Source organism: Mus musculus, chromosome 2 (genome assembly GCF_000001635.26).
Source record: "Mus musculus strain C57BL/6J chromosome 2, GRCm38.p6 C57BL/6J".
NCBI lineage: Eukaryota > Metazoa > Chordata > Mammalia > Rodentia > Muridae > Mus > Mus musculus.
This window is the reverse complement of record NC_000068.7, coordinates 25,007,516-25,033,142: the sequence shown is the minus strand read 5'-3', so window position 1 is coordinate 25,033,142 and position 25,627 is coordinate 25,007,516. Positions and strand designations below refer to the sequence as shown.

The 25,627-nt window shown below is 45.7% G+C and overlaps 1 protein-coding gene and 1 pseudogene across 19 annotated transcripts in view; one reads left to right on the top strand and one right to left on the bottom strand.

Moving 5' to 3' along the window:
- The window catches only part of Pnpla7 (patatin-like phospholipase domain containing 7), a 78,083-nt gene that overhangs the window by 20,930 nt on the left and 31,526 nt on the right, over nucleotides 1-25,627 (bottom strand). For all 19 annotated transcript variants that reach the window (XR_001782552.2, XR_001782553.2, XM_006498017.4 and 16 more), the window contains 7 exons: nucleotides 22,352-22,429; nucleotides 21,432-21,637; nucleotides 17,862-17,993; nucleotides 16,513-16,636; nucleotides 13,626-13,739; nucleotides 11,132-11,201; nucleotides 3,487-3,636 (listed from right to left, as the gene is read on the bottom strand). Coding sequence is in view for 17 of the 19 variants with exons in the window: in XM_006498017.4 (XP_006498080.1) it covers nucleotides 3,487-3,636; nucleotides 11,132-11,201; nucleotides 13,626-13,739; nucleotides 16,513-16,636; nucleotides 17,862-17,993; nucleotides 21,432-21,637; nucleotides 22,352-22,429 (874 nt within the window). In the remaining 2 variants the exon portion in view is untranslated. The remainder of the gene's footprint in view (nucleotides 1-3,486; nucleotides 3,637-11,131; nucleotides 11,202-13,625; nucleotides 13,740-16,512; nucleotides 16,637-17,861; nucleotides 17,994-21,431; nucleotides 21,638-22,351; nucleotides 22,430-25,627) is intronic.
- On the top strand, nucleotides 1,694-1,793 carry Gm24875 (annotated as a pseudogene).

The window sequence follows — 25,627 nt, the reverse complement described above, 5'->3', positions numbered from 1 at the left end:
AGTAGTGAGCACTCATTGTCACACATATCTGCCCACAGAACTACAACAGGAGTGAGCTCTCATGTGTACTCTGTACCCTGAGCAATTCAGACTTGACACAAGTCCCACTCTGCAGGGGGTGACAGTCGTGGGGTAGCTCTGCATGGAAAAGGGCAGGGAATGGCTGTGCAATCCAGGATTCTTCCCAATTTGCTTTGATTCTACTACTCTTCAAAAGCAAGGGTTTTTATTGTTTTTGTTGTTTTGGGTTTTTTTGGTAAGTCAAAGATCTTTCTATGTAGCTGTGACTGGCTTACAACTCACTATGAGAATCAGGCTGGCTCCCATTTGCAGCAATCCTCTGTCTCTGCCTCCCAGGTGCTGGGATTACAGGTATGTGCTGCCATACCTGACTTTAAAAAGTGAGTCCCCTTCCCCCCCAGCCTCCACAGTAAGAAAATAAACAGCCCAATCAGACAATGAGAAAAAGAAGCTGGGTGGTGGTAGCGCACACCTTTGATTCTAGCACTCAGGAGGCAGGGATAGGTAGATCTCTGTGAGTTCAAGGCCAGCCTAGTCTATACAGTGATCTTCAGGCCAGCCAAGACAACATCGTAAGATCCTGTCTCAAAAAAATAAAACACAATAAAAAATTAAATAAATACATAAAATTAGACCCTGCTATCACCATGCTTCTATCAGAATGGTTAAAACTAAAATACTAGCCGGGCATGGTGGTGCATGCCTTTAATTCCAGCACTCGGAAGGCAGAGGCAGGTGGATTTCTGAGTTCGAGGCCAGCCTGGTCTACAAAGTGAGTTCCAGGACAGCAGGGCTATACAGAGAAACCCTGTCTCAAACAAACAAACAAACAAACAAACAAACAAAAACTAAAATACTAATGACACAGAATATTGGCAAAGATGTGAGGAAATGGGCCCTTCATATGTCACTAGTGGGAACACAAAATGGTCTAGATATTGTGGAGAAAGCCTAGTAGTTTCCTACTAGACTGAACATACTCTTAAGACTCCAGAAAAATGAAAATGTATATGAAAAAAGTCCATCTGTTGAGGCCTGCTCCCCACTCCCCAGCATAGCTGTAGATATTCTGTTCCATGGCCCCCAGCTAGACTGTAACATGGCTGCCAGTCATTGACACAGAAAAATAACTTGACTCAGAGCAAGGTCATGCTGATCACATATCCTGTTATGGTCTGTAGAAGCTTTGTTAATCATAAGATGTTCCAAAACTACAAGCTTTATGTAAGACTTAACAAAGTAAAGATCACTATGAACTGTTATGTCTAAAATGGTTTGAGTCAGAGCCGACCACCAGGTAACACTTTCAGTTGTTACCAGTATGAGCTCATTGTGGTTTTTGCATTTTTAGCCTTTATAAGTGGGCCCTGGGAAATATCCAGTGCACAGCTTTCAGCTCTTGAACCTGAGCTGTTGCCCCGGTGGATCAGTCTTGGGGTGTGCATTCAATAAGCCATCCATCCCCTTTTAACTGACATTGGTGTTCATGTGGTTTGTGGGGCAACTCCTAGACCCTAACACATCTACTACACAAATGATAACAGCAATTTAATTCACAATATTCCCAAACTGGAAACCATCCAAGCACCCTTCAATAATGGGTAACTAAGTTAACTGAATCATGCCTTTAGTGGTGTGAATACACTCTAGCAGTAAAGAAAGCAAGCCATGCTTGCTCTGGCAGCACATATACTAAAACTGAAAAAGTACAAAGATTAGCATGGCCTCTGAACAAAGATGGCATGCCAGTGTGTGAAGGGCTCCGTATTTGAAAAAAGAAATCTCATATGGCCACATGCTATAATTCTATGTGTATAAATTTCTCAGATCAGAAGGATAGCAGTCAGTATCAAGGACAGCTGTTTAGATATCAGTCAGTAGGGAGTTGATAGAATGTGGCGGCTTCTAAGTGGCAGCTGCAAGGTTTCTATAGCAATGAGAGTTGCAGCTTTGGTGTGGTCTTAGCTATGTCTGTGTCAAAGGAGGAAGCACATGTGCATTCACATACATACATGTGTATATACATACACAAAAACAGCTAATGAATCTGGAGCTAACCTTTACAGAATACAAAATATCATGTTGCTGATCTTAGCCTCATATACAGTGTCATCAGAGGTGACACTGGGAAAGGCCATGGGGGCCTTTCCTCATTGATTGGCCATTTCTTGTTATCCTACAATTGTCTCAAAATAAAGAAGTTTTCTCTATCGAGCAACCCAACATTGCACTGGACTCTGCTTAAACTATCCGACCAGTGTCACCTCAAATGAACGGGACTTCCTCTACACCTGTAGTATGTTTCAAGAATACCAAACAAGCCAGGCATGGGGGACACATGCCTTTAATTCCAGGACTGTGGAAGCAGGGGCAGACTGATTTCTGTGAGTTCAAAGCCAGCCTGGTCTACATAGAGAATTCCAAAACAGCAAGAACTACATGAAAAGACTGTGTCAAAAATGAAATGGAACAAAGCCAACAAAAATTTAAACCATATATAATATATACTATACATTAAGTTTTTATTTTAAGAATACTTTATAAGCTGGACATGGTGGCACACGCCTTTAATCCCAGCACTCAAGAGGCAGAGGCAGGCAGATTTCTGAGTTCAAGGCCAGCCTGGTCTACAAAGTGAGTTCCAGGACAGCCTGGGCTATACAGAGAAACCCTGTCTCGAAAAAACAAAAACAAAAACAAAAAAAAAAAAATAGTTTATAAATAATAGATACTGTATTATCTTTCAATTTCACAGATCTTTGGTTTGTATTATTTAATGTTTTATATATCAGTGTTCTCGACCTTCCTCATGCTGCAACCCTTTAATACAGTTCCTCATGTTGTGGTGACCCTAACCATAAAATTATTTTGTTGCTACCTCATAACTGTAATTTTCCTGCTGTTACAAATTGTAATGTAAATATCTGATAAGTAGGTTATCTTATATGTGAACCCCTAAAGGGGCTATGCCCCTCAGGTAACTCAGCATCTCAGGTAACTGCTGAGCCATCCTGCCAGCCCTAGGCTCTAAAATGTAATAGCTTCTTCCTGATGCGGGATCCCTCTGGGCTTCATCCTAGGACTAATCTATTCCAGGGGCTGGCCCAGAGAGTGCTCTTGTTCTAAGCCTTGCCCCACCAGAGTTACCTGGTCGCAGCTAAGGGCACTTTCCAGATGCTCAACAGCTCCATGGCCATGGCCTCTGACACCACTCCAGCAAGCAGAGTGCTATAAACACAGTCCTGTAGCAGGAAGACCCTCCTAACAAAGTCTCGGGTCCCCCATCTGAAGGATTCCTAGCACATTATGTACTACTATATACTCTGTGACCATGCAGATCTCAGAGCCTCAAAATCCCTCACTTGTAGAGAGTGCCCTTTGAGTAGAGCCTCCCTGGCTCAAGATCCATTGTCAGGGTAGAGAGCGACTGGTGACTTTTACCTTCAGGACATGTCTGTGGCTTACCGATGGCACTGAGGGCATGTTGGAGCTCCAGAGCAAAGGCGGTTAGGGGCACATCCTCAGAAGCAGGCAGTGCTGCCACTGTGGACAGATTGCCAGGCGGGTTCCCCAAGTCCCATTTGCTGCTTGCTGTGTTAAATCCAAGCTGGTGACCTGTAGGCATAGAACCAGGAATCAACGTGGAAGGCTGGGCCACCAGAACAGCTTCCAAGGTTCCAGATGAGGCAGGGTGCCACCCAGTACGACCAGGCTCTGCTTTCAGTTTCCCAATGACTAAAGCAGTCCTGTGAGCAATACCAAAACTATGTTAACCCTCCAAAGCCTGGGAACTCAAGGAGCAAGAAAACCTGGAAAACATTCTGCCAGGTGAGAGCACCCCTTCCCCCACAGCCTCATTATGTAGACTAAGCTGGCCTCAAATCCGCCTGTGTTAATAGTATATATGCTACTGTGTCGGGAAGGACTTGTTTCTCTTTATGGTTTTTTGGTTTTGTTTTTTTTTAACCTAGAAATGGTAAGCTTAGAACAGCAACAAACATGCCTTTATTATCTATTATCCATGTGGGATTTTCAAACCCATAGAAAGGTGAGAATCAATAAGGAAGGTCATTCTGGGGCAGGGCAGGTGTGCCCTGGGTGATACCAGAAGGAACATCTAGAGGAGAGACCAAAGCAGGCAGAGCCTCCGTGAGACCAGGACAGTCATAGGTCCCATAGTTCCTTACCTAGATATCCAGAGTTCTTCTACCTGGGCTCTACTCAGCTGCAGGGGATGAGGCCACCCCTCTAACACAAGTGAAAGACCAAAGACATTTCTATCTTGCTACCCTTCAGCAAAAGATCCTGGTACAGGTTCTTCTCTTGTCGTGTGTCCCTCCTGTTTCCATGAAGGTGACTAAGCACATCTCATACCACCTGGTAGACTTATCCCCATTTGACCAGGGTTTCTTGTGGCATTGCCATGCTATGGGATCCCTGGCCAACAATGTCCCGCCCAAAACTGACCTTCTGTTGTACTCTGACACAGACATAGACCCATCTTCAGATCTGAGCTGCCCATCTCCCTTAAAGGCAGTTTCCAAATGGCTGGCTTCATCTCTGCTCCTCACCCCAGGAGCAGCTTCCAGAGACTGTCAGATACAGGATTCCAAGAGGATGGACATGTGTCTACACAGAGACTGACTTAAGTCAGGTGTAGAGGTCCAGGTGGAGCTCCAGGGGCTATGGTCAGTGAACCAGCAACTGATGAAGCTGGGCCACGGCCAAGAGAGCCACCATGTTTTCAGATGACACAAGGTACAGGGCAGTAAGAGAGCTGAGGAAGGGTTTGCCATTTCAAGCAAACCTAAGAGCAGGGAGAGAGATGAGAAGCCACACTTCATGTCACATGCCTACTAGGTGGTGACAAGCAGAAACAAGTCTGCTTCTGCATCATACATATACCACACACACTCCACACCCTCCTGTATCATACATATACCACACACACTCCACACACCCTCCTGTATCATACATATACCACACACACTCCACACCCTCCTGTATCATACATATACCACACACACTCCACACCCTCCTGTATCATACATATACCACACACACTCTACATACCCTCCTGTATCATACATATACCACACACACTCCACACCCTCCTGTATCATACATATACCACACACACTCCACACCCTCCTGTATCATACATATACCACACACACTCTACATACCCTCCTGTATCATACATATACCACACACACTACACACACACACACATTCCTGCATCATACATATACCACACACTCCTGCATCATACATATACCACACACTCCAGCATCATACATATACCACACACTACACACACACACCCTGCATTATACATATACTACACACACTACACACACCTTCCTACATTATACATATGGCACAACACACTACATATACCCTCCTACATCATACATATACCACACACACACACTACATACACTTCACATATATATCTCTCACACACATCATATACATCACACACACACAACTCCCATACATATCACCTAGGTACCATGCATACACCAAACATATAACACATACATGTACCATATGTGTAACACACACACACACACCTCACATGTATACCTCATATACACACATATATAAAAATAGTCGCTGCAGGATTGTTTAAAACAGTTGAGAAGGCAAGGGTTAGTAGAGCACACCTTTAATCACAGAACTTGGGAGGCAGAAACAGGAGGATCTTTGTGGGTTTGGGGCCAGCTTGGTCTACATAATAAGCTCCAAGCACCCAAGGATACATAATGATACTGTCTCAAAAAATAAAACAGAAGAAATTTGGGGTATTACTCAGCTGCTAAAAAAGAGTAATATCATGAAATTTGCAGGCAAATAGATAAAACTAGAAAAAAATCATCCTGTGTGAGGTAACCTAGACCTAGAAAGACAAACATGGTATGCACCTACTGATAAGTGGACATTAGCTGTAAAGGACAACCATGCTTCAATCCACAGACACAGAGAAGCTAAGTAACAAGGAGGGCTCGAGGGTGGGGGTGGGAAGGGAGACTGGAATAGAGAATGAAGGTGGGGGTGGGATGGGGACAAGAGGGATCTGGAGAAAGGGAGAAGGGACTGGAAAAGACAACTGCATTGGGGACGTCTCAGAGATGAGTTAGAAACTTTGTACAATGGAAACTCCCAGGAATGGACAAAGGTGACCTTAGCTCAGCCTCCTAGCAATGGGAGTTATGAAGCCTGAACTGGCCACCTCCTATAACCAGGCAACTCTCAGTGGAGGGATAGGGATACCAACCCAGTCATAAAACCTTTGACCTATAATTTGTCCTGTCTATGAGACGTGCTGGGGTAAAAACATGGTGCAGAACTTCTGGGAGTGTCCAGTCAATGACTAGTCCAGCTTGAGACCCAAGCCATGGGAGAGAGTCCAACCCTGACACTGCCTGGAGGGCCAGGATGCAGAGGCTGGATTACCCAGAGGCCCAGGATAGAAAGTGATTCTCAATGACACTCTGCTATACTCATAGACTGCTACCTAGCCCAGCTGTCATCAGAGGCTTCACCCAGCCACTGATGGGAACAGATGCAGGGACCCCCACAGCCAAACAGTAGGCAGAACTCAGGGAATCCTGTACAAGAGGGGGAGGAAGGATTCTAGGAGCCAGAGGGATCAAGGAACTCCACAGAATCAATTAACCAGGACTCACAGAGACTCAACCAACAAGCAGGGGCCTGCATGGGTTTAACCTAGGCCTCCTGCATATGTGTTATAATTGTGTAGCTTGGTCTTCTTACAGAACTCCTGACAGCGGGAGCAGGGTTGGCAGGAGTAGGGGCTGTCTGTCTCTTTTTGCCTACACTTGAGACCTTTTCCTCATGCTGGGCTGCCTCATCCAGTCTGATGTTAAGGGAGGTGCCTCATCTAACTGCTACTTGATATGCCATGTTTGGCTGATAATTCATGGGAGACTTGCCCTTTTCTGAGGAAGAGTGGATGGGGGAGGTGGGGAGGAAGGGCAGGGAGAGAGGAGGGAAACTGCAACTGGGATGCAAAGTAAATAAACTAATAAAAAAAAAAGGAACAACCGCCAGGCAGTAGAGGCGCATGCCTTCAATCCCAGCACTCAGCAGGCGAATTTCTAAGTTTGAGGTCAGCCTGGTCTACAGAGTGAGTTCCAGGACAGTCAGGGCTACACAGAGAAACCCTGTCTTGAAAAAACAAAACAAAACAAAACAAAACAAACCCAAAACAAAACAAAAAAACACAAAAAAGAAAGAAAGAAAGAAAGAAAGAAAGAAAGAAAGAAAGAAAGAAAGAAAGAAGAAAAGAAACCCAAACAATAACAAAAAACAAAAACAGAGCTGGGGAGAGATGTTTGGTAGTGTGGGAAATGGCTAAATGAATGACCCTCTTAGGTATCAAAAGATAAAACACATCTTTAAGCCTGGTGGTGGTGGTACACCCAGCCTGGTCTACAGAGTGAATTCTAAGGCAGCCAGAGCTACACAAAGGAACCTTGTCTCAAAAAAAAAAAAAAGAAAAAAAGAAAAAGAAAGAAAGACCATATTTTTTACATATTGGTGAGAAAAGCTATTGAATGAAATAGCTACAGTTAATAGCTATAGTTTATTTATAGTTGTTATTAAAAATAATTCTGTTATTAAATAAACATCTCAAACCTTCTAAAACCAAAGTACCTGTATGTCTAAATAAACAGAAATGCAGATAAACAGACAAGCCTGCTCAGCATGTCCTGACATTTGTCATGGACTGGGCACATGATCTTCTCTGACCAATGCCCTGAGCACTTGCTGCCTGGCGCCACCCCCTGCTCACACACCCCTCAGCTCCAAAAGGTAGTTGTGGGAATGAAGCAAATGGCCTGCCTCTCAAGGCTGTGGTAGAAAAGCCTACAATGAGCCCTCTGTGGTGCCTGATTCTTCAGAGCCCCCACAGAGAGACAGAACAAAGGAGTACAGGGTGCTAGCAACCATACTAGCTTACTGGCTCAAGGACACACAGGCTGACCAAACTACCGTAGCCGCAAAAACTAGGGCAGAACTTGAGCTGTGAATAGACACACACTGAGAGCCACAGAAGATTTAAATAAAATATAATATTCAAAAATATATACTTAGCCGGGCGTGGTGGCGCACGCCTTTAATCCCAGCACTTGGGAGGCAGAGGCAGGTGGATTTCTGAGTTCGAGGCCAGCCTGGTCTACAAAGTGAGTTCCAGGTCAGCCAGGGCTATAGAGAAACCCTGTCTCGAAAAACCAAAAAAAAAAAAAAAAATATATATATATATATATATATATATATACTTATTTTATTTAATATATTAAGAAATCTGGCCAGGCAGTGGTGGCACATGCCTTTAATCCCAGCCCTTGGGAGGCAGAGGCAGGAGGATTTCTGAGTTCGAGGCCAGACTGGTCTACAAAGTGAGTTCCAAGACAACCAACCAGAGCTATACAGAGAAACCCTGTCTTGGGAAAAAAAAATGGTATACACTAAATTACTAGGTACACCAAGAGCAGGGTATACAAAAATGAAAAAGGAAAAAAACCCAAACAGTAACAACAAAAACAATATTGTTTGTTTGGAGACAGGAACATTTCGTGGCAGAGAACATTTAGAACATTTTTTTTTCTTGTGTAGTCTCTGGCTGTCTTGGAACTCCCTTAGTTGACCAGGCTGGCCTTGAACTATGCTTCCCGAGTGCTGAGTTTAAGGGGTGTGCCTCTAGAGAAAAGAAAAAAAAAATTTTTTTTTGAGACAGGGTTTCTCTGTATAGCCCTGGCTGTCCTGGAACTTACTTTGTAGACCAGGATGGCCTCGAACTCAGAAATCCGCCTGCCTCTGCCTCCCTAGTGCTGGGATTAAAGGCTTGTAAAGGTTTGCACTACCACTCCCAGCTCTAGAGCAAAGAATCTTAATTTGAATGAAAAAAGTCAGTCCTTCAGTGTTGAAAATGAGTAGCAGGGCTGCCCCACCCACCTGACCAAGCACCATATTCTGCAGCTATGAAAATGAGATCTGCACATGAGGTGGGGATTACAAGTGCACACTGGAGCACTGCCTTGCTCCTTCCCAGCAGACCACAAAGCAGTATTTTTCTGGGGGATTATATGTGCTAATAAATTATTTGACTTAAAAAAAAAAGTCAGTCAACAGACAAAAACACAATGGTCAAAGTTGTTTGCCAGGAACAATGAAATGTAGCTAGTTATAGCCAGCAATCATGAAATCAGAAATCATTAATACTTCTAAAACACACAGAAACAGAAAACTTCAGCAAAACAAAGAAGCGCCAAAACACAGTAACGAAAATTTTTGTGGGGAAGGGGATAGGGGATTCCAGGGGGAGGGGAGACACGAACAGCCATGAGTCACGGATAGACAAATCGACTGGACAGGACAGGAGTGACAGCCACATACACTGGCGTGCTACAGCAGGGGATTCTGAGACTACAGAGGGAGCCTGCAGCTAGTTCTAGGTCAGTCTGGTCTATACAATGAGTCTGAGGCCAGTCTGGGATACACAGCAAGATCTTGTCTCAAAAGAATAACAATAAAAAAAAAATGTTTTAAACCACTTTGTATGGGCTAAGAGGAGAATCGAGGTGGCAGGAAAGAACAGGTGACATTGAGGACAGTGAAAATTCTATTTGAACATCATGGGGACAAGGAGATAAAATAGTGAACAGTGCCCCAGATTCCTTTAGGACCATAACAAAAGCGCCAATGTTTGTGACATTTTGTTTCCAGAAGAAAAGAAAGAATACACAGTTGAAAGAAGGACTAACAATTCCCCCAATTTGCTAAAAGATACAAAGCTACAGAATAAAGCAGAACTAACCCTACCCAAAGGCATGAAGCCTCTGAAGAGTAAAGATGAGGATAGATGAAAGGCAGGCTGTGGAGTGCTGCTGTGGAGTGCCATGGGGCTGAAATCGTGCTGCCGGAGTGTGGTGGAGTTCTGACATTTTCAGATTTTGGAACATTTCCAGACTACTGTTCCTAAATTCAGAACTTCTGAATGCTGAACTCCTGAACAACACTCAAGAAGTTTCGGGTTCTTAAAAGCAAATCTTTGGTTCTAAGGCATGTAGAAGTGATGGCTTAAAGCACATCTCAAGGGCTGTGCAGATGTAGGGCTGGAAAGATGGCTCAGAGGTTAAGGGCACTTGCTGCTCTTGCAGAGGTCTGGAATTCAGTTCCCAGCAACCACATGGTGGCTCATGACCATCTATAATAAGATCTGATGCCCTCTTCTGGCATGCAGTTGTACATGCAGGCAGTATGCTGTTTATATAATAAATAAATCTTTACCAAAAAAAAAAAAATCTATACATCAGTTAAGACCCAAATGACCAGGTGTACTGAGAGTAAAGAGTTAAACAGCATGTTCACCTGTGAATCTGTCCTTTCAGCAAACACTCAGGTCAGTACACCAGTCTCAGATGTAAATATGCAGAGGGACAGGCCACAAAAGAGCTAGCCTTGAGAACTAGTGGAAGAGACAAAAGATAAGCAGAACAGGTCGGGAGGACCACAGGCACGGACAAGTATAAACCAGTATCCCAGGCAGGGAAGAGACAGCCATAGGCAAAGTGCGCACAGAACAGTAAGAGCAATATCAGAGCTCTCATATCTGTGGGATTCAGGGAAAGAAGGCAGTGCTGGAACACAGAGTGACCAGTGGCTCCCAAATTATGGACATCTTAGAGCTAGAGGAAAGCATACAAGCTGGGGTAGAGTGTTAGTCCCTGATACCCACAGTTCTCTTCCCGTTTTTTTCAAATGCGGCATGTGACAGACAACAGCAGCCCTGACTGTACCACTCTTCCAGAGGCCTCATCCTGTTTCCTCTTTCTAAACACAAGGTAGATATAGGTCACAGCTCTCTGCTGTGCTGCCTGTGTTGAGACATAGCTTGGCAAAATACGCTGACACTGTTAAAAATCTAAGCCCTCCTTAATCAGAGTTGTGCTTGGTGAGACTTTCCCAGATGTTCTCAGGAATCATGCAGCACAGTATCCCACAATGCTCTGCAAGGGGAAGGGTGGGGCAGTGCATTCGTGGGACTGAGGAAGAGCTCCAAGACAGAGCTGGGACTCACCTGTTGCAGATCCCTGCTGGAGACTGCCTAAGATCTTCTCGCCCAAGAGATGAATCAGTCGCGTTACAACCTTGGGGAAGAAGGGAGGAGGAGAATCCTAAAGCACACGTTTAAACGGTGAAATGCTGGGACTGGGAAATGTCATATAGCATTAAACAGCACGCTGGGTTTGCTTTTCAAACCTGTCAGTGACTGGAAATAAACACGGGCTGCAGATGACCAGGGCCCATACGATCTCCCGGTTTCCAGATGAAACTGTATGGCCAACATGGCAAACACAGACATAATCTGAGACATGGGCCCCTAGACACGCCTACGGGGATTGTCGTGATCACACTAAGTGTGAAAAGACCCATCTCAGTTGTGGACTGGACCTGGGTTCTGTAAGTGGAAAAGGGAGATGAGCCACACCATGTGTGCATTTGTTGCTCCCTGCTCTTGATTATGAATATAATGTGACAAATGCTTCCTATAGCTCCTGTCACTGTGATTTCCCTATGACAGACCGGAATGTGAGGCTGAGAGCAAAAGAAAACACTTTTATTACAACAAAAGGAAAAGAAATTTAAGTCACCAGGGAAAAGGAGCTTGCCTGGGGGAGAGCAGAATAATGTGTTTGGTTGGGAATGGGGGGGGGATGTACAGTGTGGAAACACAAAAGATGTAGAGCACACACTCTGTGGCCCTGAGCCTCACACTCCGGGTAGCAAATGACCTAAGAGGCCGTCCCATGTATAACCCTAGGCATGGCAAAGACAGCCTGACAGCCACCTGAGAGGACAGTTCATCTCAGATAGGGACACCTGCTGTGTTTTATGTCAGTTAGGTGACACCAGGGCCACTCTAGCTAGCTAAGTTAGGGCTGCTTATTTGGCCTAAGGTGGTAGGGTCAGAGCCCACATTAGATCTAAATGAAACTGTCCAGATTTTCAGATATAAAACAAAAACTAGTCTGAGCAGAGAAGTCTAAAAGTAAGTCAGACAAGGAAACTGTCACCCACCTCAACAGTCCTAGTTCATAAACAGCCCCTTGGGACCACTCAGAGAATTCTACTATAAGCATCTGAATGTTTCTCTAGAGGCCAAGAGCCAAAACACACACACACACACACACACACACACACACACACACACACACACCTATAATCAGCCAAGCAGGAACCACACTTTTCATACCAGCAGTGGGAGACTGAGTTACAAGGAATTTTGAGGGCAGCCTGGGAACTTAGCAACACCCTGTCTCAAAATACAAACGGAAAAGCGCTGGGGATGCAGCTTAATGGTGTGGCGCTTACACGGTACATGCCAGGCCCTGAGCTTAATCTCTAGGACCACAGAAAAACAAGTAAAATTGGCACATCTAAAAACAAACCAGCCGGGCAGTGGTGGCGCACGCCTTTAATCCAAGCACTTGGGAGGCAGAGGCAGGCGGATTTCTGAGTTCGAGGCCAGCCTGGTCTACAAAGTGAGTTCTAGGACAGCCAGGGCTACACAGAGAAACCCTGTCTCGGAAAAGACTGAGAGCAGAATGCTGAGAGGGTTTTAGTCCAGAGTATAGGGCAGTCCCTTCTCTCTCTGATAGCCTTGTCGTTCACAGGCAGGGAGGACAACCAGAAAAGACAGCTCAGTACCTCAGTACCCCTCCTCTCCCAATCCTGGCTGCTACTAAAGCTCTCTTCAAGTTACTGTCCTAAGCAGTAGGTGTAGTGTAGCCATTTCCTCCTACAGAAAGCCTTCCATCGCAGAAGGAAGCCCTGTAAGACAGGATATTCTAAAGCAGGTTTCCTCTATTCTGCAGGACGCTCCTCTAGCTCTGGCAATAAACTATGTAAAGGCTTCAGGGCATCCCTAACCTACCACATATACCAGGTCTCTTCTTTACATAAGTGCATATGAGCGGTAAAGGCTGCTGACAGACACCCTCAGACCAGCAAAGCAGCCTGAAAGAAGCTCAGATCATTTGCTCTGTCTGGAAAATCTGTGTAACCTGTTGAGCTTCCTGCAGGCTGTGCAGTTGCTCCAGGTTCCCAGATCTGTGAGCTGTAACCCAGGCTTCGGTAGGCCTCCATGATGCATGCATCTTTGAGTCGTTTCTGTACCTGTAAGTAGCCCCTCGCCATATTCATGAGAGGAGCCCCAACAGAAATCACTGGCTTATCAAGTAGCACTTTGGCAGTGTCCTTAATTCCTCTGTTGTTACCAGTTCTGTATTTGAGGTAAGTCTGGTTTCTGCTCATGTGTCCTCAGAAATAGTCATACAATAGTGGTAAAAGAGTCCCCGTCTGAGAGTACGACTCATGTGCCGCTTTCACAACCTTCCACCTACCTATTCCAGTGTGTGTCTTTGTCTACTTGACTAAATTCTCACACGGGCCAGAAGTGCAGCTAGAAGTTTCACCTCACCTGTGCAGCAGCCTCACCTCACCTGTGCAGCAGCCTCACCTCACCTGTGCAGCAGCCCCACCTCACCTGTGCACCTGTGTAGCAGCCTCACCTGTGGGTACCTGCGCTTGATAGACGTCAGAGCTCCTGCTGGCAGCTTAGCCAGTTCTGAGTCCCGGACAGCATGCACTGTGGTTGCTCTGGCCTGGTGGGTCAGCGTCTCCACCTAAGGAAGAAGAGACAAATCCAGGGGTCTCAAAGACCAGCCAAGGGCCAGGAGGGCCAGGCTGAGGATGCCTGGAGTCCAGCCAAGGCATGTGCAGGTCAGGTGAATACAAGCTGTCTTAGAGTCTCTACTGATGTGATAAATCACAAAGGCCAAAAGTACCTTGAGCTTACTTCATCTTATACTTCTAGGTCACAGTCCATCACTGAGGGAATTCAGACAGGAACTCAAACATGACAAGACTCTGGAGGAAGAGCTAAAGCAGAGGCCATGGAGAGATGTTATTTACTGACTTGCTCTGCTTGGCTTTCTTAAACTACCCACAGAGAATTGGACCCTCTAACACCAGTCATTAACCAAGAAAATGCCCACAATCTGGTGGGGGAATTTTCTCAACTAAGGTTCCCTCTTCTAAAATGATTCTAGCTTGTGTCAATCTGACATAGAAGTAGCCAGAAGAGCAGCCTGTAGGAGCTGTGTGATTAGAAAGCAAGAAAAGGAACAAAATGACCTAAGCAAGCCTTTGCTCTGCACGAAGCTGGTGGGCTCTCACATGTGTCTGCTGTCCAAACCCCTGGGATGCTCTAGAAGCCACAGATACCCCTAGCAACCCTGATAGTTCTCAGACACAGGCAAGGGGCTCTCAGGGGATGGAACACTCCTTCAGATACAAATGCCTCTAAAGAAGGCACACCATCCACGAGGGGCTCCCTCAGATAGGTCCCTCAGAGCCTAAAGGAGCCTGGAGCATGGAGGCACCTACTTCAGCATCTGGCCAGCTACGCAAACTTCCAAGTAAGAGCTGGTGACTGGATTCACAAGCTGCACACAGCATAGCTACCCTAAGGCCAGGGACTCCCAAAGTGACATGGAAGACCCACTGTGAAGCAGAGCTCAGGAGAAGCATGATGGGAGCAACCCTGGGACAGAGGCTGGAGCAGGAGGAAAGCAGCCATTAGCTCACACACTTGGCAACATCAGAAGGCTACGACCCTGTTATCAGACAGCAAAAAGACTTTAAACTGCCTAAAATTCAAGACTTCTTTAAAAGCAGCAGAACGTGGTCCTGGGTAGGAAAGCAGGCTGAGCAAGCCATGAGGATCAGTCAGTATGCAGTGCTTCTCCGCGCCTCTGCTGCAGTGCCTGCTCCAGCTGTCCTCAGTGATGGACTGCTGCCTAGAAGCCTAATCGAAAGAATCCCTTTCCTCCACAGGTTGCCTTTGATCAGGGTGATTTACTACAGCACTAGAAACTTAACTGGGGGGTGGGGGGGGATGCACACGACCTTCTCACGACCCTTTCTCAAAGAAGAAGCAGGGTGTAGGGGGTGGGGGGATATGGTGGCAGACTGAGCAGGATGGGATGTGGTGGGGTTACAAGAACCACCCAGATTTTAGGGGGTGGCAAAGTAAAGAATACAGTCTTTTAGGTAATGTTTGTTTGCTTGTAAACTACAGTTATTTTTTAAAAAGACTTGAGCTTGGGCTAGACAGACACCTCCATGGTGAGGAGCACTGGACGCAGCAGGAGTTCCAGGACAGCCAAAGATAGACAGTGAGACCATGGCTTAAAAAAACGAACAAGCCAGACAATGGTAGCACACACCTTTAATCCTAGCACTCAGGAAGCAGAGGCAGGCTGATCTCTGTGAGTTCAAGGCCAGCCTGGTCTATAGAGTGAGAATCAGGATATCCAGGGATACACAGAGAAACCCTTGGAACCTCAAAACAAAAACAAAAAACCACCCCACCAATCCCTCCCCACAAAGTCTAAAAGCAAGCAGACAAACAAAACAAGAGTTTTGGCTGCCCTTCCAAAGGAACAAAGTTCAATTCCCAGTACCCGCAAAATGGCTCACACTTATCTATAGAGTTATCTATAACTCAAGTTCCAAAGGATCTGATGTCTTCTTTTCTTTCTTTCTTTTTTTTCTTTATAGTCTAGGCTGACCTAGAAGTCACAGAGATGCACCTGCCTCAGCCTTCAGAGTGTTGGGACTAAAAGAATGTGCCCCGACTGTAACTTCTGATGCCCTCTTTTGGCATCTCTGAGCATGCAGACATACCTGTAGTTAACAGTCATACACATTAAAAAACAAAAAACAAACAAAATAAAACAAAACAAATCAAAAAACCCAACAAACATTATCTATCTATCTATCCATCCATCCAGATAGATACAGATATACAGTTGCTGTTCTAATGCATACAGGTTTACTGTTTTTTAGGAAGCTGATGCAAAAGGATCAGCATAAGTACAAGGCCAGCTCAAGTCTATTGGTGAGTTGTAAGCCCACCTGGGTTAGGTAAGACTCTGTCTCAAGGGAAAAAACCAACCAACTAACCAACCAACCGACCAACCAGCTGAAGCCAGAGGTGCAGACTGGAACTTTCTGTCCTCATCCAGCTCTACAAGCCCAACACTGAGACGTCCTGGAGCTGGTCACTAACAGATCAGGACAGAGGAAGCCGCCTACGCAGGCAGCATGGGGAAGCTAGGGGAAGCTGCTAGTTACCTTCAATCAAGTTCTTTGGATACTATCCACCAGGGCTTCAGCACTGCCTGGGTGCAAATAAGCAGCTAGAAACCAGGGACCAGAATTGTGGCTTGCCCAGAAGGCTAAGATGGGGCCCCAGACAAAGGTAGAGCCAGAAGGGAGAGGTGGGGGAAAGCTAGGCTCCTGCAGTCACTCAGGCTTTCTCCTCCTCTTCAGATAACTAGACAGGCAAGTTCCAGAGTGTCATGGAAGGCAAAGAGGGTATCTGGCACCTACCACACCAACAAGGTCTCCTCGGCCATATTCCCCTGCCAGGCGTTTTTTCCCATCATCTTTTCGGATGACAGAACGCAGCCTGCCACTGAGAACGATGTATGTGCAGTCAGACTTGTCTCCTTGCCTGCAGAGACACAAAGGACAGCTCAGCAGCCTATTTTGCTCACAGGACCAGCTCCATGACAGCTGACCACACCCCAGGATGTAACCAGTGAATAGTGTAGACTTCTCAGGGATGCTTTGGTTGGCAAAGCAGTTACTGTGCCGGGCAGGTGTGGTGATACACACTCTAATTCCTGTACTTGGAAGATAGAGGCAGGTGAATCTCTCCAAGTCAGAGGCCAGCCTGGCCTCACAGTGGATTCTTGACTAGGCAAGCGTAGTGAGGCCCTGTCTCAAATAAGTAAGTAAGTAAATAAATAAATAAATAAATAATATAAAGTGCAATTTACTTCTTACTTTAGAATATTTGTGCTTGCACATATGGGTTTACTACTACTTCAAATAAGTATTTTAACTTTTCCTTAGCTTCTTCTTCTTCTTCTTCTTCTTCTTATTATTATTATTATTATTATTATTATTATTTTGTTTGTTTGTTTTTGGTTTTTGAGACCGGGTTTCTCTGTATAGCCCTGGCTGTCCTGGAACTCACTTTGTAGACCAGGTTGGCCTCGAATTCAGAAATCTGCCTGCCCCTGCCTCCCAAGTGCTGGGATTAAATGCATGCACCAGCATTGACAGCTATAACCCAGGTTTCTCTGTGACCTGAGCAGAGGTAAGGCCAGCAAGGCATCCCAGATAGGGTCAGAGGAAAAGACCTGAGAACAATTACCACAGTAGTTCCTTAGAAAAGCCACTTCAGGGAGGGTATAGGGGATTTTCAGAGGGGAAACCAGGAAGGGGGATAACATTAGAAATGTAAATAAAAAAAATACCTAATAAAAAAGAAGAAAGAAAGAAAGAAAGAAAGAAAGAAAGAAAGAAAGAAAGAAAACCCACTTCAGACGGCTCTCGGATCTTCTGATAGGATGATGTGGTCCATGTGTATGCACATGCAAAGCTGTCTGCTACAAGTGTGTTTGTGCCTGTGTATACATGCACAGAACCCAGGATGATGTCAAACAATGTTTCCATGAGTACCAGGAGTGGGGAGTGGATAAGGAACTCACCCTCTTCACTGTACAACCTTTGCAGGTGTGGGTCTGGTGTACTAGCAATACCACACTATCCATCAGCAGGGACGAGCAGTGATGGACACTCCTCAGGCATCTGTACACTGTACACCTTTGGGCCTTTATATACTGTCTACCTGTGGCTTTCTCTGTACACTATACATCTGTGAGTCTCACCTGTATATGGCACGTCCAGCCTCTACTTCCATCCAGTCTAGAGCAAAATCAATCTGCCGTACAAAGGATGACATCCTCTTCACAACTGTGTGTGCCACGCCCAGGACAACATCCGGCCGTTTCCTCATGATCCTGTCATGTAATCTGAAGTCATTTTCATTGCCATGAGGCCTCCTCTCACCTCCCACCTTTCATCCATCCTTACTAGATCTATTCCTCACAAGAAGAGTTGTAACATAGGAGAGCAGCAGAACTTTCCACCTCACCTACCACAGGACTCTTGATTGTTTACTTTGAAGGAAGAAGACACTGAGGGCTGAGACAAGCTGCTGCCTAGGCAGCCATCTGCTCTCAGCTGCACAGGAAAAATGGATTTGGGGGACAGAAGACCACCCACATGACTGTCCACTTCATGAAGGCCCCTTGATCACAGGACACCCCTAAGTTCCAGGTTTGGGGAGCAGGGGTGTAGACTCATGAGTGTAACAGGCAGTACAATGAGTTGTGCAGTGCGGGAAGGGTCGTTTGTATCTGTGTATATGCACAGGGGCTTTGAACCTGGATGCATGGAATCTACCTGGGTGGGTGTAGAATGCTGAGGGTTCTGACCGAGAATATTGTCACCTCTCTGGTGATTGTGTGAACCAACTATGGAAGGCAGGGCACAGTAAGGATATCATGGTGGCTCCAGGGCTGGGGGCCAGAACCCCGTAGATACATATAGCTCATGGATTATTTATATGCACTGGACAGGAAAGAATCAAGGCATAAGGACTACAGGCCTAGGCCCAGTAACAGGAGATGGAACTGCCAGTCTATTAGAAATAGGGAAACGAAGCATTGCCACATGCATTAGATAATGTTCCTGTCATCTAGTGCGCCTTCACCACCCCAGGACAGTAAGGCAGATACGAGATGATGTCAGCTTCAGAGAGGCCAATGATATAATTTTATCCCCAAGATTGGATAAGAGTCCCCATGACATTTGCTGGATCATATCTATAAAGTAAGAAATACCTTTATGCACATACAACCACATGCATGCAGACAAGGACATTCAAAGGCATGTATACCCAGAGAATAGGACACATAGAGATACATATGGGCAAGGACATGCAATACATGCACACACAGATAAAAACACACAAACAAGGTCACATAAATAAAAAAAATTAACAAACGTATATATATATAAGCAAGGATATCCATATATGTGCATACATACAGATGTGGACATAGACAAGGATATATAGACAGATATAGACACAAAGGCTCACAGAGAAACATGAATAAGGACATGAGGAGAAACTCGAACATAGATACACAGACAGTAACATATAAGCGCACTCAGACATGTGGATAAGGACATGTACTGAGCACGAAGAAGAGCCATCCTACATAGACTTGTAGGAGCACAGACAAACGCATATGCATGGGCCAGGGAGAAGCAGGCTGTGACAAGGTCAGAGGAGCGAAGAGAAAATAGCAAGGCTATGGGGTCCTGGCAACCATTACAACGAGGTGATTCCTGTCCACCCTCCTGATGAGCCTTCTTGAGCTTTGCCTTGGTACAGGTGGACAGGACAGGGGCTGGGGACAACAGACTGAGAGCATGCTCTGTATCTCTGAGAAGATCCATGCAGCTCAAGAGGAAGGCAAATTCAACTTCATCCTGGGGACCCATGGTGGTAGAGGGGCCAAGGCACAGTTCTACCTCTTTGATATGCCTGCCATCTGTGAAATGAGGTTCTCACCCTCAGCATACTGAAAATATCAAAGGGCACAGCATCAGGGAACCAGGCCAGAGGCATTCAGGCAAATTCTAGGAGAGGGAGGCTACCTCTGGAGGAGGTCTTCGCTTCCCTGGCCCCTACTATTGTTTTGAAAGCACCTTGGTTGAAAGGATTTTTAAGCTGTATGCTTCTGTGACCTTTGGGTCCTGACCTCCTCTATCTGAGCATCTACCCAACTTTCAGGCAGGAGAGCTACAAGGTCACAGCAGACATCAAGCATGGATGCAGAAGAGGCCTTTTAGCAATGTGGATACAAAGGTGGATACTGGCTAGCACAGATGAATGTGAGGGGAGGTTGCTCAACTAAACTCAGAAAAATTGTAGACCTTGTTGGACAACCCTCCTCCCCAAAGCAAGGAACAAATTAAGACAAATTTTAATCTTACACTCTGGGACTCCCAGGTCACGGGTCTGGCTGTGTCACATGTTCTCTGAGGCCTGTCCACTAACAGACAAGATCGTATTCTGCACAAAAGATTGGTGGAACACAGCAGAAAACACAGAGATGCAGAGCAATATGCTTATGAATTTACACAGGACAGGGCAGAAGTATTTCAGTAAGAAAAGGCAGTTAAAGTGGGACCTTTTCCATACTCATTACAAAAACAAAACAACTAGTACAACCCAAGACAGGAGACTGAGATACAACAATCTCTTCAACTCACAAGTTCAAGTCCAGAATGAGTGATTTCTCTCTCTCTCTCTCTCTCTCTCTCTCTCTCTCTCTCTCTCTCTTTCTCTCTCTCCCTCCCCCCCCTCTCTCCTTGAGACATGGGCTGCTCTTTTAAAAAGCCAACTTAGATAAATCTAACTAGGGTACCATCTCCCATCCCACCTGACCTCTAGCTTTCCTACATGCCTCATGAGGTCAGGAATAACCTAGGATCCAGCATGACTAGGGATTGTCAGAGCACACAGGAGCTTGCAGAGACTGAGTGTCTGTATGTATATGGGCATGAGACCTGCAAAGGCCTGGAAAAAAATCAAATTTAAATGCACAGCTCTTAGTGATAATAAAAACTATAAGAAAGGTAAGAAAAGTCACTGGCCAGCAGAAGGTACAGCTTGTGGCCTCTCTGACAAGCTGAGAAGGACATCACTCGAAGTGAAGGACATATGTGGTGGATAGGTAGATTCAAGTTTCCAGTTCTATAGAACAACCTATACTGAGCCGTGGTGGCACACGCCTTTAATCCCAGCACTCAGGAGGCAGATGCAGGTGGATCTCTGTGAGTTTGAGGCCAGCCTGGTCTACAGAATGAATTCCAGGATAATAAGGGCTACAAAGAGAAAGCCTATCTCTAAAAACAAACAAACAAACAAACAAACAAACAAACAAACAACAACACACACACATATACGTATACTGCATTAAGGAAGGAGAGTGAGGAGGTCACTCCATAGCTACCATTGTGCCTTTCCTGCCAGACCTAGTCTACTATGAACAGGCTTCTAAGCAATGAGCCAGACCCTAATTCCAGCTCTATCCTCCCATATGTGTGGCCACAAAATGTACTGACAATGAGACGTGACTTGTGTTCTCGCCATATAGTAACAGAGAAAATAGCCAATGTCAGATATCACAGGCCATATGGAGGCTCTCTGCAGGCATGACTAAACCTGTGTATGGGTACCAACCAGTGTATGGAGCTACCTAGCTAAAGAGCCAGGGCATGCCAGCAGCAGGCCTGTCCCTGAGACCCCTCAGGGACAGAGGACCCAGGAGACAGGGGAGCAGAACAGAGAGGAGCACAGAGAAGGGAATGAGGAGACTCACTCATAGAAGTGGGCCTTCGAGATGGACAAAAAGCTGCAGTCTCGGTTGGCTCTGATGGTGAACATTAGGGGTTCTCCAGTGAGCACCGCCAGCTGACCCACCATCTCCCCGGGATGTGTGAGGAACAGGCAAGTATCCTCCAAGCTGTCAATCTTTTGCTGGTACACATGCAGCATCCCCGAGACCACAAACAAAATATTGACATCCTGAGAAAAGCAGAGAAGGCTACCTTCAGTACAATGTATGTGACAGCAGCCCCGAATGCTCCATGGACCTGGAGCCCAGGGAAGTTTCCTGAGCCCCACAGTCACACTGGTACAGGCAGCTGCTTCTTTGCCTACTCTAGGTTGTACGTAACCCAGCCGCAGACAAGTCTCCACTCAAAGCATTGTAACAGTCCTGTAGCTTTATTATTTACTACCTATGCTTTTTTTTTTTTAATCAATTACAGGGAATTTCCTTTCTCAATCTTAGACACACACCCGTGCCCTGCTCATACACCCTTCAACTGCTCTACATAAATGTCAGCCCATTTCCCCACAGAAACAAGGAGGCGGCCCATCCCTTTGAAGCTCTACAGAGCTACGCGTTAAGAGTCACATATTTTGATCCAAAATCCACAAAAACATGCAGGGCCAAATTCCAACTTCTTTGTATCTATTATGGAACTCATTGCAAATCTTCCCACCCGAACCCCTTGGATTCCAGAAAAAGGTACCAGGGTATCGGGCACAACCATGGAGAAGCCTAGCACCTAAACCCTGGGCTGCCCTGAGACTAAGACAGTGAGTGCCCAGAGGCCCAGCAATGTAGCACTAGGACAACTTCCAACCACTGTGTCCCCACCCACACTCCACCCAAGACTGAGCTGCAGGGATAGGCAGCGCCTATGACCTTTAGGATTGAGGTTCTTAACTTACCTGATCTCCCTGTTTTGACACTAAGGTGCCTGCAGGAACATGAAGAAATGCCACCCGGCCATCCAACAGGGATGGGTCCTAAAACACAGAACAGATTTCAAGAAGGAATGTGAAGAGATACTTAAGAAAAGGCACAAAAGATGGGGCCTGAGTGGCTAGGACAAAGGCCACACAGGTCTGGCTGTGTCACGTGCTTCTCTGAGGCCTGTCCACTAACAGACAAGATCGTATTCTGCACAAAAGATTGGTGGAACACAGCAGAAAACACAGAGATGCAGAGCAATATGCTTATGAATTTACACAGGACAGGGCAGAAGTATTTCAGTAAGAAAAGGCAGTTAAAGTGGGACCTTTTCCATACTCATTACAAAAACAAAACAACTAGTACAACCCAAGACAGGAGACTGAGATACAACAATCTCTTCAACTCACAAGTCCAGAATGAGTGATTTCTCTCTCTCTCTCTCTCTCTCTCTCTCTCTCTCTCCCTCTCCTTCTCCCTCTCCCCCTCTCTTTCTCCTTGAGACATGGGTTGCTCTTTTAAAAAGCCAACTTAGATAAATCTAACTAGGGTACCATCTCCCATCCCACCTGACCTCTAGCTTTCCTACATGCCTCATGAGGTCAGGAATAACCTAGGATCCAGCATGACTAGGGATTGTCTGTATGACTAGGGATATGTCTGTATGATTGTAGGGATGACTAGAGACTGAGTGTCTGTATGTATATGGGCATGAGACCTGCAAAGGCCTGGAAAAAAATCAAATTTAAATGCTCAGCTCTTAGTGATAATAAAAACTATAAGAAAGGTAAGAAAAGTCACTGGTCACCATGAGAAAATGTCAGTAAGGGGCTGGAGAGATGGCTCAGTAGTTAAGAGCATTTGGTGCTCTTGCAGAGGACCCAGGTTCTAAGCACCTACATGGTGGCTCAATCAACAGAGGCCATCGCTGAACCTTTACTAAACTCAAGGAAAGAAAGCTAGCTCAATAGAAGAGGCCATGAGAAGAAAGTCAGAGAGGAAAGATGTCTTAATCAGGGTTTCTACTCCTGCACAAACATCATGACCAAGAAGCAAGTTGGGGAGGAAAGGCAACATATCCACATTGCCGTTCATCACCAAAGGAAGTTAGGACTGAAAATTGCACAGGGCAGGAACCTGGAGGCAGGAGCTGATGCAGAGGCTATGGAGGGTGCTGCTTACTGGCTTGCTTCCCCTGGCTTGCTCAGCTTGCTTTCCTATAGAACCCAATACTAGCAGCCCAAGGATGGCATCACCCATGATGGGCTGGGCCCTCCCCTCTTGATCACTAATTGAGAAAATGCCCCACAGCTGGATCTCATGGAGGCATTTCCTCAAGGGAGGCTCCTTTCTCTGTGATAACTCCAGCTTGTGTCAAGGTGACACACAAAACCAGCCAGTACAGGAGGGAACCAAGGAGAAAAGCTGTGGGGACACATGAACTAGCTCAGCATGGATGTTGTCATCACTTACAGAGTGGCTGAGATAACCAGAAAGCTGGACACTAGCTAAACAGTCTCTGCTGCAGGAAGGAGACAAGGTTCATCTTAGGGTTCCCATGATGCCAACAGTGAATATTCCAATGTCATACACAGAAGCAGGAATGGCCTGAGCAAGACCCACATGGCTCCAAGAGACAGACCTCTTACACAAAACACTACTGATGAAATAGGAAACTCTAAGGCATTTAGCAATACCCAGAAACGTGTGTGTGTGTGTGTGTGTGTACATGTGCATGTGTTTTCACGGGACCTATATCTGTATATGGGAAAGTCAGAGGTTGGCAGTAGGTGGCCATGTCTATAAATCTCCTCCTTTAAACAACTGTTTATTGCATTTATGTGTTTTCTGCAGGGGAGGCAGCAGCACATGTATAACATTACATATGTGGAGGTCAGAGGACAACCTATTCAAGCTGGTTTTCTTCTTCCATCATGTGGGCCCCAGGGATGGAACTCAGGTCTTCAGGCTTGGTGGCAAGTGCCTTTATCTAGGAACTACCTTCACAGCCCACTTTTTGTTTGCTTGTCTGAATTTCTTTGGGGCTAGAGAGATGGCTCAGTGGTTAAAAGCACTAGATGCTCTTCCAGAGGACTTGGGTGAAATTCCCAGCACCCACATGGCAGCTCACAGCTGTCTGTAACTCCAGTTCTAGGGTACCTGACACCCTCATATAGACAAACATGCAGGCAATACACCAATGCACATAAATTAATTTTTAAAAATTATTTATTTTTATTTTATGTGTATGAATGTTTTGTCTGCATGCACATAAGTGTACCATGTGCATGCAGTGCCAACAGAGGTCAGAAGAGGGTGCCAGATATCCTGGAACTAAAGATACAGAGTTGTAAACAAGCATTTAAGTACTAGGAATTGAACCCCAGGCTTCTGTAAGAGAACCAAAAGCTCTTACTTGCCAAGCCATCTCTCTAGTCCCTCCACCTTACTTTTTGAAACTGGGACTCTCAGTAAATAGGGAGCTCCCTGTTTCAGCTGTCCCTGCTCCCACACTGTCCTAGGGTTGGGGTTACAAACATACACAGCTACCTACCCTATGATAACCACTCCCACTGTCAATGTTGGGAATCCCAACTAAGGTCCTCGGGCTCGAACAGCAAGCAAGCACTTTACCCACTGATTTGGCTTCCCAGCCCCAAACTAGAAACATCTTAATGGTGATAGCATATTTCTATAAGAAGTAGAAATTAGGGCTGGCAAGATGGCTCAGCAGGTAAGAGCATTGACGCTCTTCTGAAGGTCCCAAGTTCAAATCCCAGCAACCACATGGTGGCTTACAACCACTCATAATGAGATCTCACACCCTCTTCTGGTGTGTCTGAAGTCGACTACAGTGTATTTATGTATAATAAATAAATCTTTGGGCCAGAGCAAACAGGGACTGAGCAAGTGCGGTTGACTGGAGTGAGGTGGGTTGACCAGAGCGAGCAGAGGTCCTAAAAATTCAATTCCCAACAACCACATGAAGGCTCACAACCATCTGTACAGCTACAGTGTACTCACATTAATTAATTGATTAATTAATTAATTAAATCTTCAAAAAAAGAAGTAGTAGCCGGGTGTGGTGGTGCAGCCTTTAATCCCAGCACTCAAGAGGCAGAGGCAGGTGGATTTCTGAGTTCGAGGCCAGCCTGGTCTACAGAGTGAGTTCTAGGACAGCCAGGTCTACACAGAGAAACCCTGTCTCAGAAGAAAAAAAAAGTAGAAATTATAGAACCATAAAAAAATGACCA